Source organism: Glycine max, chromosome 9 (assembly GCF_000004515.6).
Source record: "Glycine max cultivar Williams 82 chromosome 9, Glycine_max_v4.0, whole genome shotgun sequence".
NCBI lineage: Eukaryota > Viridiplantae > Streptophyta > Magnoliopsida > Fabales > Fabaceae > Glycine > Glycine max.
Window position 1 is genome coordinate 42,742,615 of NC_038245.2, and position 17,744 is coordinate 42,760,358.

Below are 17,744 nucleotides of genomic sequence, written 5' to 3' on the forward strand. Positions count from 1 at the left end.
TTAAAATAACAAAATATTACGGGGACAAAAAAAAAATAGATATATTACAGTAACTTCAAAAAATTACAAGAATCAAAATAATAATAAAAATTACAAGGACCGCTTAAATTTATTTTGTAAAACCTAATTTTACAAGGAAAAAATAAAAAATATTATATTATAGGGACAAAAACATATCAAACCTAATTTAATATTTTTTTAAATGAAGGAAATAAATTAACCATGCATTTAATATCCAAAATATTTTGTTCACCTTTATAAATTTTATATAGTTTTTAATTTATAAATAAAAAATTTGATTTCCCTTTCCAATCCCTTCTAAAACTATACTCCAAACATACCCTAAATATTGCATTGTGTAAATAGCCCAGATATGCCAAAAATAACCCAGGTAGAAATACAACCAAAAGCTAATTAGACTTTACGGGGTGTGAATATAAAATTAAAAATAAGACAAATTCAACTGAACCGGGTAAACTTGAAATGGACGCAACCACAAGTTCCGGAAGAACAAAAATAAGATTACATTTTGTGTGCTAATATGAATATTATTCCATGAAAAAACTAAATTGCTTGAATTGCAATTGAAAATGAAAAGAAATTCAATCATTTACACATATATAATATTTACAGAGGAGGGAAATTACCCCCAAAAATAAATTAGAAAAGGGAGGAGATGAAGAAGATAATAAACCTACCCTACCCATTTTGCAACTAAAATATTCAAACTATAGGGAAATTCTGCATCTATTGCTCTCTTTGCATTTTCTGGTTAACTGCATTCTTGGATTGCAATTTGTCCAAATAAGCAAAGGTAAATACTGGTGCAGAGCCAAACTTCAAAAAGAAGACAAAACGTAATGGTGATTCTTCTACCAGTCCTCAAGCCATTCAGGCACATTAAGTTCTTTTACCTCCTGTAATGGGGAACCCAGATAACCAGTACTACAATCCTCAGAATGAACTTCCAAGTGCTGTGTTATACGAGAAATAATTTCCTGTGGAACGGGAAAGGTGTGGTTTCTAATCCCTTCCCATTCAACACCATTAAACCATGGGTGATTCTTGACAGAATCAGGACCTTGGCTACCAAGTCTAGTGTTTTCTTCCACTTCAAGTAGCTAAACCAATCAGTCAAATAAAACACAAATAGAATAAGTATGCATAGATGTCATTTTAAGCAATGCAAACTAAACAGAGTATCTTGAGAGAGTCTTAGTTCTTGCAATACCTTGGAGATGAGATCAACAGCTTCAGGGCTAAAAGTCTCGGGAAGATGTAGCTTCCTTTTTGCAATTTTGGCAACTGTATCAAGTTCATTTTCTCTCCATGATCCAAATGGCATCTCACCACGTAACATAAAATATATTAAAACTCCCAACGCCCACCTGCATAATCATCAATGATGACATTCACAAAATGCTATCGAGGAACATAAGTCAACCATAAATGCTTTACATGCTAGAGATTAAGAGTTTCTCCATTGTCAATGTATGCTAATACTGTTTGATCCAATTTGATGTAATGCAAGTCAGATGTAATTACAATCATATTGGTTGCAATTCCAAGGAATTTTTAATTTTGCATTCAGCAAATATAATGCTATTTTAGGTTATCTTTATATCTTGAGGAAATAAAGAAAGGAGTTTGCTACTGACAGGAGGAATTGTGAGGTTTAAGGAGAGAATCAACGTGTTTGGACAAGGTTTTATTTATACCAGTCAGCAGGGAAACCGTGGCCTTTTCCCAAAACAATCTCTGGAGCCAGTGAATCTGCCATCCCACAAATTGTGAATGTTCTCTCACCTGAAAGCTGTTTTCCAAATCTGAAGTCCACCAGCTGCAACCAGTTCAAGAATAATTGATCACATTATGCCATAATATGAATAATTTTTAATAGATATCCTTTTATCAGGTAAATTTTAGGACCAAAAAAATATTAATAGTGACATAAGTCACATAAATATCAGTGTTATCAAATTGCTTCCATGGTGGAAATGGCATGAAGTAAATTGCTCAAAATGTGATAGCAAGTGCATGACATTGCAGCAGGTGATGGTGCTATGGCAGCGTGGCAGTATGATGGAGTTGTGATTCACATTGTGGATGACTCCCATTTCTAAAGGATATTTTAGAGTTTTTTAACTGTAAATTACCCACTTGACAATTAACAATGAGAATGATGACAACATCAGGAGGGAGCAGCCGAGCAAGATTATATTTAAAATTTATCTGTCTCTACTTGATTTGTAGTCATTATTGCTACTTCTAGTTTCTAGTGGCATTAAGAAAAAAAAAATTGTTATATTTTTTTGACTTATGTATTCATCTATATGTTTTGTGTGGTTTCTATTGCATTCAGATACAGATTGCAAAGGCAGGGGGGCATGTATGATCTGTAGGTATCCCTAGTTTACACTTACCTTGGAGGTCCATCTCAAAAACATGTCACTCAGTATATTTAACATGTACGATAATTGATTACTTACTACAAATGTTTTTTACATGATAATTAAGAAGTGGATTTATTTCATTTTTATGAATATACTGTATGCTAGAGAGATTTTCTTCAACTTGAATGTTTGAAGACATATAACTAGGTTTATTTTGGGTCCCTCTCCCATTAAAATTCTGGCACTGCCTCTGATTGCATTTATATAACAGTCAGGGAATTGTGATAACTTTAATTTGATATGTTAGAAAACATTTGAATTATCTTCATAATTATTTATATAAGGTGTAAGATTTGTTTTAGGTATATTATGCATATGCATCCATCATTTGCCGCAATGCCATCTGCCATAACTCAATGGCGGATTCACCATTAATAATGCTAATAAACATGGATATGATATGATGAAAAGCAATAAAACAAAAGTTCCCAAACCTGTATATGTCCTGTCTGTTCCAACATCAAAACATCAGGTGACACACCTCTGTAGAGAACCCCATTCTGAAATCCAAGTATGAAATGCATAAAGTAAAAGAGCACCTTAGCCACTAGCCAAAAAAAGGCATAAAAACAAGACAAAAAAATTATTTAGATACAAGACCTTGTGCAAGTCTTCTAAGGCAGTAACAACAGAAGCCGCACAAAACTGCGCTGCTGATTCACTAAAAGGACTTGAAAGTATGGAAGACAAAGGGCAAGCAAGGCGAGTATTTAAAAGTATTCCAGCATACATAAGATCAGCACAAGTGCATAAAACCTGTGGTGTACAGGCTAAAGAGCCCATACCCATAATCAAATCTCTCTCTTTAAAGACTTGTGATTCCTTTCCTAGCTTTTTCACCTTTGGCTTAGAAAATCTCTTCAAAGTAAGCAAATTTTCTGCTACCAAAAAGTATTCATGCAGCAATGTTTGATTAGCAAAAACAAAAATCCAGCATACACTATTTCAGTATAGATTACAATTAAATGCTATTAATTGATGTAGGAAAAGACAACCAAGATACCAAAGAAGAAAAATAAGTAATTTTTTTTAAAAGAAAATATTGATATTTGGCCACTAAAAGATTAGGTTTACATCCATTTAGTCCTTTTAAATATTTTTAACACCCACTTTCTTCAAATTTGATTAATTAAGGGAAACTAATCCCCCAATGATTAGGTACTAGGTAGGTTTATATCAATTTACTCTACAAAAAGACTTGACTGAGTCAGATTTGGGAATTGAATTGATGGAACCATTGATTCATTCCATGTAAAAAGTAAAAAATTAAAGGATTAAATTTATGTAAATCAATTATTCCCCGGATTAAACCATTCATTAGTTATATTTTAAGTGAGAAATTGAAGAAATATTTATCTACCTGAATCTCTAAAATTTGCAAGCCCTATTTCAGAGCAGTCAGTGGAATATAGTGTCTTTCTCCACTCCTACCAGAAAAAAAGGTCCATAAGCTAATTTGAGGATCTCGTGCCCAATGAATTGGAAAGCAACAGAAAACTCTTACCAAATCTGAGAGCTGGACCTTATCGAGGGATGAAAATTCATAATTTCTAGAATAATCCCTTGACCTGTGATTAAATTAATGGTGTCAATGATATGAAACTTGGTTCTTGAGTGCAGTATATAAGCAAATAAGCAGAAACCACAAAGTTGTTGTCTAACATATGAACATATTAAAACGTACTTGTGATCTTCCTGAGAAATCTTTTGTAAGGAGCCAATAACAGATTCAAATTTTTCCTTTGTTAGTAAAGCACATACAACATCACCCACAGCAACAGCACTCAAGGAACCAATATTTTCACCAAGAAGGGCCCATTCACCAAAATAGCTTCCCTCAGGCTTCTCTATTGACAGTTCTTTTCCGCTCTGTACATCATCCTCACTTTGGATGTCAGGCTTGAGGCTGTAGGCATTTGGACAAGACAATAAATCAGAATCCAAAGTGATTTTCACTCGTCCCTTTTGGATAATGTACAATGCAAGGACTTCATTCTGCAAAGACATACTGAAGATCATTAGGAAAGGAACAGAAAATAAATGGACAAAAGCAATCAAGCAATAGCTTACTTTGTCTATTATTGTCTGCCCATTTGAGAAGGAAACTTCAGAAAGGGAGTCAGAAATCTGACTGAGTTGTAAAATTGACAACCTTGAGAGGAGATCTACAGACCGAAGCAACTTCAATGATGACAAGTTAGAGAATTCTGACATTAAAATCCCTCGAAAATCTTCTCGTTTTAAAGACCAAAGAGTTCCTTTTGTAACAGCACATACAGAAGCCTGGAGGGGTTTATTGTACCTGTAATGCCATTTTGGGAAAAACCAATATGTTAAAAATCTGCAAGGCAAACAACAAATATTGTCATGGCAGCTACAAGAAAAAATATAAGACATAAACATGACTTCAAATACAAAAACAACCATACTAAACCTTTACTGTTGTGTCAAGGCTCACCTTCATAAAAATGACTTCACATAATTCCAACAACAACAACAACAACAACAACAACAACAACAACAACAACAACGCCTTATCCCACTAGGTGGGGTCGGCTACATGGATCAACTTCCGCCATAATGTCCTATCAAGTACCATACTTCTATCCAAATCATTAAGTTCGAGATCCTTCTTGATAACCTCTCTTATAGTCTTTTTGGGTCTTCCTCTGCCTCGAATTGTTTGCCTTCTCTCCATCTGGTCTACTCTCCTCACTACAGAGTCTACCGGTCTTCTCTCTACATGCCCAAACCACCTAAGTCTATTTTCCACCATCTTCTCTACAATAGGCGCTACTCCAACCCTCTCTCTAATAGCTCCGTTTCTAATTTTATCTTGTCGAGTCTTCACCGCAACATATTAAGAGTTTAAAATTGGGTTGGGAAATTTATAAAATATTTCCCATATTCTGGAATAATGCATTTATAGTTGCACTTTATATGCCTGTCCGGATAACAGTCCTCAACAAAATCAATACCTAACCTAGAGGAAACTTGAATTGCCTCACAGCCAGATATTTCTCATGCCAAACAGAACTACTTCAATTTAGTAGAAGAATGAAGGTAAAAAGTAAGATTGAGTGACTAACATTAGAGCAAGTTCTCCAAAGCATGAAAGTTTTTCAGCTGTGTAGTGCTGCAAAACCCTAGGTGCCTCCCCATCTTTTTCTTCCTGCCATTGAAATAAATGTTGAGCAAGAATTGTAACACGTCTCATTGACAATACAGAAACAAACCAAAATATCAGAAAAGAGTCAAAAGACCAGGTACAAGCAGCATTCATTATCTTGAAACATGATTTCAACTTGACTATACCAAAGGCAAAGCCAATTATAAGAGCTGAAGTGGTGGACTGGGGTTTAAAAATAACAAAAAGCTGGTTTTCAAAAGAGGTCAAATCTTGGGAACCAACTTTATCACAAATGAAAAATTACTGGCTTGGAAAGTTGAGAAGAAATATTTATAGAAGTTTTTGAAGCCTGCAGATGCCACGACCCTTGCCTTTGCCTCTGACTAGGATAATTTTCAACATTTTCCTAAAAGAAGATCTGTGGAGCCATCACAAATTGATACTGCAATCAAATGACAAAGTTTATAAACCTGAGTCGCCGAGACCTCAAATTCTCCACTACCAACAACATAAAAACAATCACCTTCACCACCCTGCAAAGTATAACTATTGTCACAATTGTGCAATAACAAATATAAATGAAGCTAAAATAAAGAGAATTTTTTAACAAGATCCAAAGGCAATTTCCAACTTCATTTTCAGCCCCAGAAATCTACAAAAGTAGAAGAGTAATAGCAATCAAGAATTTTCGAGTTTCAACTAGAAAACTGACCTGTTTGACTATAATATCCCCAGGTTGGACTTCCACTCTTTGCATGCAATCCAATAAAACATGACACTGAGAATCAGTAAGTTTTCGGAAGAGAAAATGATCATGCAACGCCTGCTCTATGTGTGCCTGTGGCATATGAAGATGAAGCACCATCAAAGGCTCACAATTATTGAACTTGCCAATGGGAGAAACTAAATTTAAGACTTCATACTAGCATACCAGTGTGGCTAATGTTAATTCGAAAAGTGAATACCAGAGGAGTTAAATCAATTGTAAAAGTAAAAGATGAATCGGGGGTTTACTTCTTCTTCCCATGTCTTTCTATGGGCTGAGGATGGAGGAACCCAGGTTTGACCATTTTCTAGGGAATTTTCAAGTGCTCGGAGGCGTGCCCTTGACAATTCATGCCTTACGCGATGGTTTCTAGCGCTCCAGCCAAAGGTGGAAGGGGATTCTGAACCTGTCACCTCTACAACTTGAGGCACAGGGTTTCGCAAAACATCACCATAACTTGCTGACTGACCAACAGCAGACTAAATTGAAAGATTAGATAAGATACTAAAAACGAACAAGGGGAAATGGATGCGTGACGGTTTCTTGGAAAAAATATAAATGAATAGAAGCAGGAAAAAAAAGGAAAAGTACCATACTTCAGTTAGCCCATTTACATGCACAATGATGACTGTAATGTCATCTGTACGAGTTTCATACTGCAGCCAGAGCCGATAAGATTCTGCCACAATTGCAGCACAAGCATCACGAGGATCTTTAAATTTTGCAACCTGGAAATACAATGGCAATTAAAAGAAAAAATATTTGGGTTAAATTGGATGATAAACCAAATCTAGGTTTCAAGTTGCTTTAAATTAAATTTACAAAATCTGGTTTTAAGACCAAATACACATAGTCATCATTTACATGTATCATTATCAGAAATCTATAAGGATTTGCTTCATGATTTAATTTAGACTTTTGAAAGATAGGTTGCAAGGTCAATGATGTGTCAACCTAGTCTGTACATAAGAAATTTCTGACAAGCTTCTATGAATGAAGACAAGCCCTAGTACATTCCACATCAACAGGAGGACAACTTGACAATAATAAAGCACCTCACTGGAAAAAGAAAATATCATTCCCCAAAAAAACTGATTTTTTAACTTCCGTATTTATCCTACACGAAGGAGAAAGATTTACAAGATAAACATATGCTTACATGGCACTGAAATGAATTACCAAAAGCATCATGCAATTAAATAATTTGGGTCTCAAAATTAAGTTTCAATTAATTTTTACACATTTCAATTATTAGGCTTAATTATGGACAGGAATGTAGACACAAAATATTAACCAATTTGAGCATAACCCATGACTAGTTGATTATTCCACTAATAACAGAAGATTAAATTCAACAATTTTGAAAGTGAAACTAATAAATTATAATACTTGTTGGGACATTGCAGTAGCATTGCACCCTCCTAAAAATCATTTCTCTAGTTAGAATCAACTTCAGGCACAAAATGGTGGGCTTGGTTTAAATTGGATAGTGTGTTTGCAATTCTACAAATGCTAATCTTGCTTGAAACAGAAAAACAGCTTCATAATGAAAAGACTAATTGCTCCCTCTCATTTTTAAAAATATATTAAAAAAGAAAAAAAAATCCACAATCTGTTTTGGTGAATTATCACTAAAAGTGACTATTCCTAACAATACTAAAAAAGTTTTCCTTATTAAATAAAGGTTTTGAGAGTAGAAGGAATGTCTTTCAAAAAGAAAAAAAAAAAAGAGTAGAAGGAATTAATTATAAAGTGCTTCGGAACTGTGGTTTCTGATGCTGAAGTGTGGTGTATTTGGTTTGAGTATAATTTCAAATTTCCAGAATTCCAGAACAATTAGCTGTAAATTTCTTTCTCAGCGCCTTATATGGAAAATTCTGTTTCCCTTAACTTCCTTAAGGCTTTATGCTCAGGAGTGAATTTGAATATTCTGTCAAAAAAAGTCCCGAGTTGCATAAGTTGGTTCCCCTAATTTTAAGAAAGATTCATAATCCCTACTTCCTAACTCTAATTCCAGATACGAGAGAGACACAGTAACTAACATTAATCGTGCCAGATCGTGATTGCTACTGAAACGAAATAATAACAACCTAGCCACCAAACTTCTTTAGGAGACAAAAAAAAAGAGAGAGAGAAAAGAATATATGCCTTTTCACAAGAATAAAGCTGGCTTAAAAGAAAAGCAAGAGACATACATACATAGCAATAAAAGAGATCTATCTATCATATTCATACCATTTCAACCACAGTCTGGCTAGAGAGAAACTCAAAGACCCCATCACTGGCCAGCACAAAGAAAGGGTGATCCTGCGTGAGCTCAAACACAACAATCTCAGGATTGGCCACAACCCCAATAGTCTCAGCAATGGAATCACCAATGCTCCGCGTAAACGCCGTCCCCGGATACATCCCATTGGGCACCCACAACCTCGGAGGGTCACCATCATCACCTTCCTCAGTGCCCCAACACTGCACATCAGGGTTCTTCAACCCCTCAATCTGATCCAAAGTAAGAACCCTCGCCCCACACATTTTCACCCTCTCAAGCTCATCACTCCTGAAAGGCGTCTGATCAATCGACAAATCAACGGCCACAACTTCTTCCTCCTTCCCTCTCCTTTCCGCGATCACCGCCCTTGAATCGCCGGAATTCGCCACGTATATCGTCCTCCCTCTCACCAGCACCGTGATCGCCGTCGTCCCGCTCATGCTGTCATCCAGAACAACATCATTGTGCAGCTGCGAATTCGTCGCTAAAAACGCCGCGTGACAAGCCTCAACAGGATCGGCGCGGAATTTGGAGTTCCTGAGCAAATTCTCACACAGTTTCCTCTTCACGAACTGAGAACACTGAGCTCCGAACTCGCCATGGCCGTCGAAGACACCGAAGAAGTGGTCGTTAGGGCTCGTACCTGTTCAGGTTAAAAATAAAACACTCACTCTCACTCACACTCACAATGAGAATCACACACAAATAGAAAGAAAGACAGACAAATTTAAAGAGAAACAGTACCAAAAGGTGTGTGGATGCAGAAACTGTCTTGGTTAGCTTTATCGAGTGCATCGGGGTAGTAACCTCGTTGCGACAAGAACGAGTATCGCAATTCGAAGTTTCCGGAAGGAATCTTAACGATTCGGGAACCGTCGGGTGGAAGAAACTGCGCGGAAACCCTAGCAAGTCTCCGGATTCCAGCTTCGGAGTCTCGAGTGATGCTCAATTGGTTCAATTGGTCTCTGATTTCGCCTTCTTCAACATCCGAAGAGGAAGGGGAGAAATTCGCGACTTCGGCGACGTCGTTTCGGGCGATAATGGGGTCTCCGTTGATGCTTGAGCCTCTGCAATTGTCGCCTATGCAGACTCGCGAGTAAATGCAACCCATTAAGAGAAGAAGAAGAATGGAGGCAACAACGCTGATGCTAAAATTGGCATCAAGGAGTTGGAGTAGAGAGAGAGAGAAAGAGTGGTGTGGGGAAGTAAAAGTTGTATCCTAATATGAAATCTCAATTATTAAAAGGAAGGAATTTTGAGAAGAGGGAGAGCCACAAAATTCTTTGCAATAAATGAGCATGAAGCATGATGATTTTCACTTGGGAAATTAATGGTGAGTAATTAAAATACTGTATTATACTTTGTTGTTAATGTTGCAGTGAGGAGATATTTGTGAGAATTGGTGTGAATGTGGTATTAGTTGGTTGAATTGGGTGTCTCAGTTAACATAAACTCTTATTAGTCCCAAGTTTGTGAAAATTGATGGTTTTTGTGTTTTTGATTTTTCTAGAATGGATGTTATTAAATGGAGTTTAGTTAGTTGATGTGGCGTGGAAGGGGGTATTTGGTGTAGGCGTGGATGTGGCAAAAATGGTGTGGTTGGGTTAAAGAGACATTCAAAAGAAGAGAAAAAGGGGAATTGATGAGAGTAGCAATTTTGGAAAGGGGCGAAGAGATGGCATTACACTACCATGGTAGTGCACTGGTGTGGAGAAGTGGTGAGAAACTTTACAAGGGTCGTTAAGTTTAGATCCATGATTAGTTCTTTAGTTAATTAAAAAAAATCTTTGTGGGACATACTTTGAGTTCAAACATAATCCTCTTAAAATTCTAATTACAGTTATTATTAGAAAAATATTTATAATATATTTTTAAGAGTTAAGTTTTGTAAAAAAGGACTACTAGTATTCTTTCCATATGAACTTCAGGTATTATTTATAACTTATAAGAGATAATTATATTTAAATCGAGTATGTAATAAAGTTTTGTTTTTAAATATTTAATACATTTATATACTTAAAGATATTAATTATATGTATGTTTAGTTGTGCATCTTGGAGCGTATTTCTAAAATTTCATATTTGATCATTAAAATTGATGTAAAAGCTAGTAAGACTTACTTCAACCATATCCATGTTTGCTTGTGTTAAGTTAGAATAATTATATATCAATTAATTTCAATGAAGTTATGATCATCTGTCTGTCAGAACAAAAAAAAGAAGGAGTAATTTTGTATCAATAGAATTTACTTGGGTGTAAGTTCGGGATATTCCTTTAATCCACATTCCCAAATTATTTAAATCAAACAATTAAGATATACCCAGAAAAAAATTAATGTTTAATACCATGACAAATCAAAATTTCAAATTGTATTATTAAAAAGAAGAGGAAACGTATCAGTGCATGTGTAAGGTCAGAATCACAGCTTTTAACGTTTTCACGCGCCAAACCTGTTCCTTCACTGATCGCTACCTTTCATTATGCCCACCATCTGTCCTCAATGTTTAACATTACATAGTGTTTTCTTTATAATTTAAAAAATTAAAGTGAGAAAATTATTGTTATTGGTTTTTAGTCTTTTTTTAAGTAATTATCAGTTATTAGTCATAAGAGTCAAATTTGTGTTCCATTGATATTTTTATATGTTAACTTATCCTTTTGTCATTTATGAAGCATAAATTCCAGGGTTTATTTAATGAAAATTTTAACTAGTTGTCACTGTCAATACTAACATTCAATGTACGTTTGATTTAATTTATTTTAAAAAATAATAATTACTTGCTTTTATTAATTTCTTAAAAGAATTTTAAAAATAAACAATAGTTTATTAAAAAAATGATCATTTTAAAGCATATATATTATATACGCGAATTTTTAATAGAGGCAAATTTTAATTTCGTTGAATCTTTTTTTAGTTATTTCATATTAATTTATTTGAGTTTATAAAATTAGATTTACGTAATAGTATGCAATGTTGCATAATTCAAAAAATTAATTAGAATTTGAATAAAAAAATTCTGATATCAACAATCAACCATGATTATAATAAAATAGAGTATAAAAAATGGACCCGCTAAAAATTAGTTATCATGGCCATGAATTCTAAATTCTATCATTCAGCAACTTTTGTAGATTGTAGGGTCATTAATTGATGGTTTCAGTGACAGAGTTGTTATTTTTTCATCATTTGTCTGCATCATAAATCCCTTCTTACAAGCTCTGCAATGTGCAGCATACACACACCATGACTGTTCCTGATGCAAGGATCTACTGATTCTGTCACTAACAATGCATGACCACAATAGATTGATAGTATTTAATAAGTACTAGTATGGTATAGTTATCTAAGAAGTATGGTGTAGAAGACCATTCGGATCCACCATAATTCCTTATGACACATCATTTCCTTTTCTAGTTTCTTAGGTGGTCCCTCACTTTCTTTTCTCCCTTTCTTCTCTAACTTTAATGCTCATCCATTTATTTATTTATAAAAAATTATCATAGTGCATGAAGGATATTCTTGAATCAATTTAATTCAATACAAATTATAGAAACTGAATTGAAAAAGTGACTGATTATTATAGTACCATTATAGAAATCAATTTCAGAATATTATAATAATATCTACATAATTTAAAATCATCTAATCTAATAATTAGCTTCAAAATATTTTTAAGCTTAGACGTGTTTTAAATTCCTATAAATACAATTCTATCTAAATTTAGTCCTTATGCAAAAATTTTACTATTACTTTAGATCGTGATAATTTCTAGGGTTCTTTTTTAATTTTTAACCATTAACTATTATTTTTTGACATGTCTAACAAAAATGATGCTTAAATAATTTTAATTATTATACTTTTATATTTATTTTCAAAACCAACAGAAAAAAATTTGTGAATTTAATTTTTAATTTTTAAAAAGAGCACTCTCTATATTTTATACAATGATCATTTTTATTGTCACCATTAACATCATAGCCACCATCACCATTATCATCACCATCCACACCTAATATTGCATTGTCTTGGTCATGATTATCAATTCTATCATTATCATTATCAACATCAATATCACCAATATTTTCATTGTCGTTATCATTGACGTTCCCACCATCATTAATATCACTACTACCATTATTGAAACTTTCGTGGTTATATTCGTTATCGACATGATTTTTTTAATGTTAATTTATTTTTGATAAATAATAATTACTCACAATCATTTAAGTTACTCCCTTTAAGTCCTCCTCCACCGTAGGCGTCAATCCCACTAAATCCTCCCCACAGCCATCGCCTTTAATCCCTTCAGCACACGCTACCAAGTCAGGATATCAACTAATCACACATTCTTGGTAATTAATATTGAATGAATTATATATATATATATATATATATATATATATATATATATATATATATATATATATATATATATAAAACTAAAAAAAAAGGGGAAAACAATGTTAGTAACATATAGCATTATTACTCAACAAAAGAAAAAAAAACATTATTATAACATTATCCCTCTTGAAAAATATAGTAACATGGCAAAATCATCAATCATAATGTAAGAACTTCCATTTTCTTTCCCTTTATTTTCTTGATCATATCCTACCTATTTGTTATATTAACAGTGATGCTATTCACGTTACAATGTAAAATTAACACAAAAAGCAAAAGATTGTGATTTGACTTACCCATTAACAAACTATAGGTGGTTGCAGTGAAAAGTTGAGTATTAACCAAACACGTTCTGTTATTCATACTGCTTTTTTTTTCAACAATCTTTGGGTGCAATTTAGCTTGTTATTGTAAAGAACCAAGGATACACAAAATGGCAAATTAGCTAATAATAACTGGAAAAGAACTACGCACATAGGTTTGTTACATTCTTCCATTTTCTTAGCTCATTCTTTTGAAAGTAACAACAAAGGATAACATGTCAGTTTTTGCATGGCGAAAGGTGCGCAAGGCGACGAGATCGTTCTCCCCCAAGCACTGTAGGTCACAGAAACTGAACCAGCCTCGGTTTAGCACATAGTAATGATTTGAAACCTTAACCCATTTCTTGAGCATCATATCAAACTCATGGCCACCTTTGTCATACACGCTCACTGAAATTGCCTCTTTAACATCTTCACCATCTTTCAAGAACCCTAAGATGATGTCTTCAAACCCTAGCACGGACAAGAAGAGGTTCCACTTGTCATTGCTCAGTTTCGTCCTATATGGCATGCTCAACTAAGAATCTTTCACAATGCCCACGTTCACTATGAACTCCAGCTGCAACTCATCGTTAAATACAATTTCCTTTTCTACTGTTTTCTTGTTGCCTTCAAAGACCATGTTTTTTCCCTTCCCCGAATTTGATGAGCTCTCTGCCATAGCTTCTTCTTTTCCATGTGCAGAGAGGAACACAAATCTAGCTAGCTAGGAAATTTGTTTAAAATTAATGTTAATTATCAAATTTTTACGATGCTGTTTAGGATGATGTCTATTTCTATATTTAGGAATTTGTTTTTTTTTCTATGATTATAATACAATACAAGGTATATAAATACATGTTGTTTTCAAATTATTATGATTAGTTTTCCAATACTGGTTTAAAAAATAAAATTTTCAAATATTTTTCGTATCTCATACTGATAAATTATTAAAAAAACATCTCTCGAATTTCAATTTATCACGTCAATTACAGATTTAAAGAACACATTTTAAAATATTTTTATATCATTTTAGGATAAGTAGTTATAAAAAAATACTTTTCAATTTTCAAATTATCATGATTAGTCATCAATCACCGACTTAAAAGAATTTTTGAATATTTTTCATATGTCTTTGGATTAAAAGTTATTAAAAAAACCTTTCAAATTTCAAATCATTATGATTTGTTATTAACTATTGTCTTAACTCTTAAATATTAAATATTAAATATTTTCATTTTTTTTTGGATTAGAAGTTATAAAAATAAAAATAAAATAAGTTTCAAATTTCAAATTATCATGCTTAGTTATCGATTAGTGACTTGGTGATTAAATTTTCAAATATTTTTTGGATTACACGTTATTAAAAAAAACACCTTCCAAATTATCATGTTTAGTTATTGATTACTAACCTGAAGATTAAATTTTTCAATATTTTCCACATCATTTGATTTGATGAATTTTTAAGTTTTGTTTTAAAGTTCTTAATTCAGGTATCATATTTGATATATTTTATTTAATTTATTGATTTTAATTTTTTTCCTAATTTTAGAATGTCATATAAAAGTTAAGTAATCTAATATATTTGAAAGTATTTATTATTTAATGATTTTTATTCATGTTTTACATTTATTAATTTTAGACTCTTGGCTAAAGTAAGAAGGGAGCTTTCACCACCAGTGATATACTTAGCACAATTTTTGAATGCTTGTAATTTTGCTCTCTCTTTTTTCTTCATTAATAAAAAAAAGACTCTGGTCTAAATTTGATTGTTATTATTATGGATAATGTTTGACTAAATTACTTTGTTTAACAACAAGCAATATGTTAAAAAAAAAGAAGCAATAATGCTGTAAAAAAACAAGCAAGGATTATTCATTTTTCCAATCATACAATTCAAACCCAATTAGAATTGGGTAGGGTAACGGCCCGAATTGGGTCATTTAGTTTGAGTTAGCCTTTTCTTAGTGCACTTAATTAGAAGATATTTATTATATCTACTTCCCTCCTTTATTTCTAAGTACATTCCTCTTATTATTGTAAATACTTGTTGTACCCAAAATATGCCTATATCATTTCACAAAATATATTTTAAAATTAATGTTTAATTTTTTGTATTTTGGAAAATATTTTCTGAAATACAAAAAATTTAAACATCATTTTGAAATGTACTTTTCGAAATACATAATTATAGGTTATGAAAAGTAGTTTTTGGAATACAATTTTAATTTTATATTTAAGAGAGTACCTTTTGGAATTCAAAAAATTTAAACATCATTCTGTAATAAAAAAACATTAAATTTTGGAAAGTACTTTCTGAAAAAAAATTTACTTTCGAAAAGTACTTTCTAAAATAAATTTTAAAATTGTATCTCGGAAAATACTTTCCAGAAGTCAAAATTTTTTTGGAAGGTAAAATTGTGTTTTGGAAAGTACTTTTTGAAAGTAAAAAAATTTCTTGAAAGTACTTTCCAAAATTTAATGAAAAAAACATGTTACAACCATTCTAAAATCCAAAAAGATGGTTATTTCAGTATAGTAACAGACAAATAAAACATTCTAATGTGTTTATATCTCATGACTTAAACCTTTAACCAAATTACACAACACGTGTAGATCATGTATGAAGATTCAAAGCTTATAAGCACTTTTCTTAATGATAAGTAAAACCAAAAAAGTGAAGCAAGGAATATTTTATTGAAGGAGAGCATTATGGGGCGGGGGGCGGGAGTGGAGTGTACCATTATGTGAAGGAAAAAAGAGGATTTGAGATACTTAAGTCGTTTGAGTTTAAATAAGCAGAAAATAAATGTATTTAAAAACAAAAGGGAGTATATATAACAAATGCCAATTAGAATTAAGTTAGATTATAGGATTTATGAGTTTTAAATCCGACCAAATTCAACTAAATTTGACTACAAAAATAAATATATGATAAGAAATAGTATTTGTTTAATTCTTTCTGTGGGCTGTATGTGAAAAAGAAAAAAAAAACTAAATTCTCATCCCATTCCCTTGTAAGTCACAACAATTTATTTTGATTTTAGAGATTGTAAAATAATTTTAATGATTTTATTGGATACTAATTACAATGAGTTATAAAATATTGAAGCAATGAATACTAACTACTAGCTTATAGGAATTTAAGAAGCAACAAATCAATATTGAATTATTGATTTTGAAGGATTTTTTTTTTTTGTTAAAAGTTATAAATGACAACATTTTTTAATTACTCAATCTAATGACTCAAGCTAACCTAACTATCCAATTAAGGTCGGGTCGGTTGAATTGGATTGTGTTGCTAAAAATAAGACATTTGCAATATTTACTTTTCCTCTTTCTTACAATCTCCTTTTCAATTTTTTTGAATGATCTAGTCATAGATGATCTCGAAATCATTTTCTGAAGATTTTCTATGATTGGAATAGATATGAAGAAAAATTAAAATGAAAAACAAGAATTAATGATTTGAGCGATCAAGAAATGAATAACCATACATATATAAGTGGTTAGAGTGAAAATTGAGAAAGCAATGGACATTTCAGTTCTCTTATTCATAAGTTTTTTTGTAACAATCTTTGGTACAATTCAGCATGTTAATTTGCTATACGAAATAACCATAGTTAAGCAAAGTGGCTAATTAATTGACTAGCTGGAGAATAAGCACTACAAAGACCCTTATTATTATAACTGGCACCCCTTAATACTCTAACCATTTCTTAATTACCACGCCACTCTCACGTAAGTAACAACGAAAGACAACTTGTCAGTTATTGCATGGCGAAACGTGCGCAAGGCAATGATATCGTTCTCTCCCAAGTGCTGTTGGTTGCAGAAACTGAGCCACCCTCGGTTTAGCACATAGTAACTGATGGAACCTTTGTGAAATTTCTTGAGCATCATCTCGAACTCATGGCCATGTTTGTCATACACGTTCACTGGAATTCCGTCTCTAACATCCTCACCTTCTTTCAAGAACCCTAAGAAGATACCTTCAAACTGAGGCGTGCGCAAGAACAGGTTCCACTTGTCGCTGGTCAGTTGAGTGATATACGGCATGCTCAGCTCGCAATCTTTCACGATGCCAACGTTGAGCAGGAACTTCAGCTGCGACTCGTTGTAAGATAGGATTTCGTTTACCAATCTGTTGTTGTTGCCTTCTTCACTTTTTCCACTTTCTTCATGTTGTTGTTCATCAATAATGTTCTTTCCCTTCCCTGAATTTGATGATGAGTTCTCTGTCATTGCTTTGAGGAACAAAAATCTTTGGTGTGGTTCCTTGGAGCAATGTGTAGGTTATAATGGAAAATTGGCAAAATATATATAGGTAAGTACCACACACAAACCCTCACTCGTGTCACTCTCACTTTCATTGGCTCAATCTCGTCATTTGTATTTTGACCCACCGGATATAATTTCCTT

General features: G+C 32.9%; 1 protein-coding gene across 4 annotated transcripts; it reads right to left on the bottom strand.

Moving 5' to 3' along the window:
• Positions 1 to 591: 591 nt before the first annotated feature.
• LOC100781992 (protein phosphatase 2C and cyclic nucleotide-binding/kinase domain-containing protein) lies at positions 592 to 10,253 on the bottom strand. Of its 4 annotated transcripts, none has more exons than XM_006587475.4 (16): positions 9,363 to 10,253; positions 8,585 to 9,261; positions 6,946 to 7,077; positions 6,598 to 6,813; positions 6,296 to 6,421; positions 6,054 to 6,116; positions 5,543 to 5,625; positions 4,524 to 4,755; positions 4,138 to 4,448; positions 3,958 to 4,021; positions 3,814 to 3,880; positions 3,054 to 3,334; positions 2,888 to 2,953; positions 1,719 to 1,840; positions 1,232 to 1,388; positions 592 to 1,121 (listed from the first exon to the last, which is right to left on the bottom strand). In XM_006587475.4, the coding sequence occupies exons 1-16, from the start codon at positions 9,727 to 9,729 to the stop codon at positions 873 to 875; spliced, it is 3,213 nt and encodes a 1,070-aa protein (XP_006587538.1). In that variant the 5' UTR covers positions 9,730 to 10,253; the 3' UTR covers positions 592 to 872. The 4 variants fall into 4 exon arrangements, with proteins under 4 accessions (XP_006587538.1, XP_006587537.1, XP_040860983.1 ...); XM_006587474.4 differs by having other exon boundaries at positions 6,598 to 6,828; positions 9,363 to 10,252; XM_041005049.1 differs by having other exon boundaries at positions 3,054 to 3,331; positions 9,363 to 10,251.
• Between the last annotated feature and the right edge of the window lie 7,491 nt (positions 10,254 to 17,744).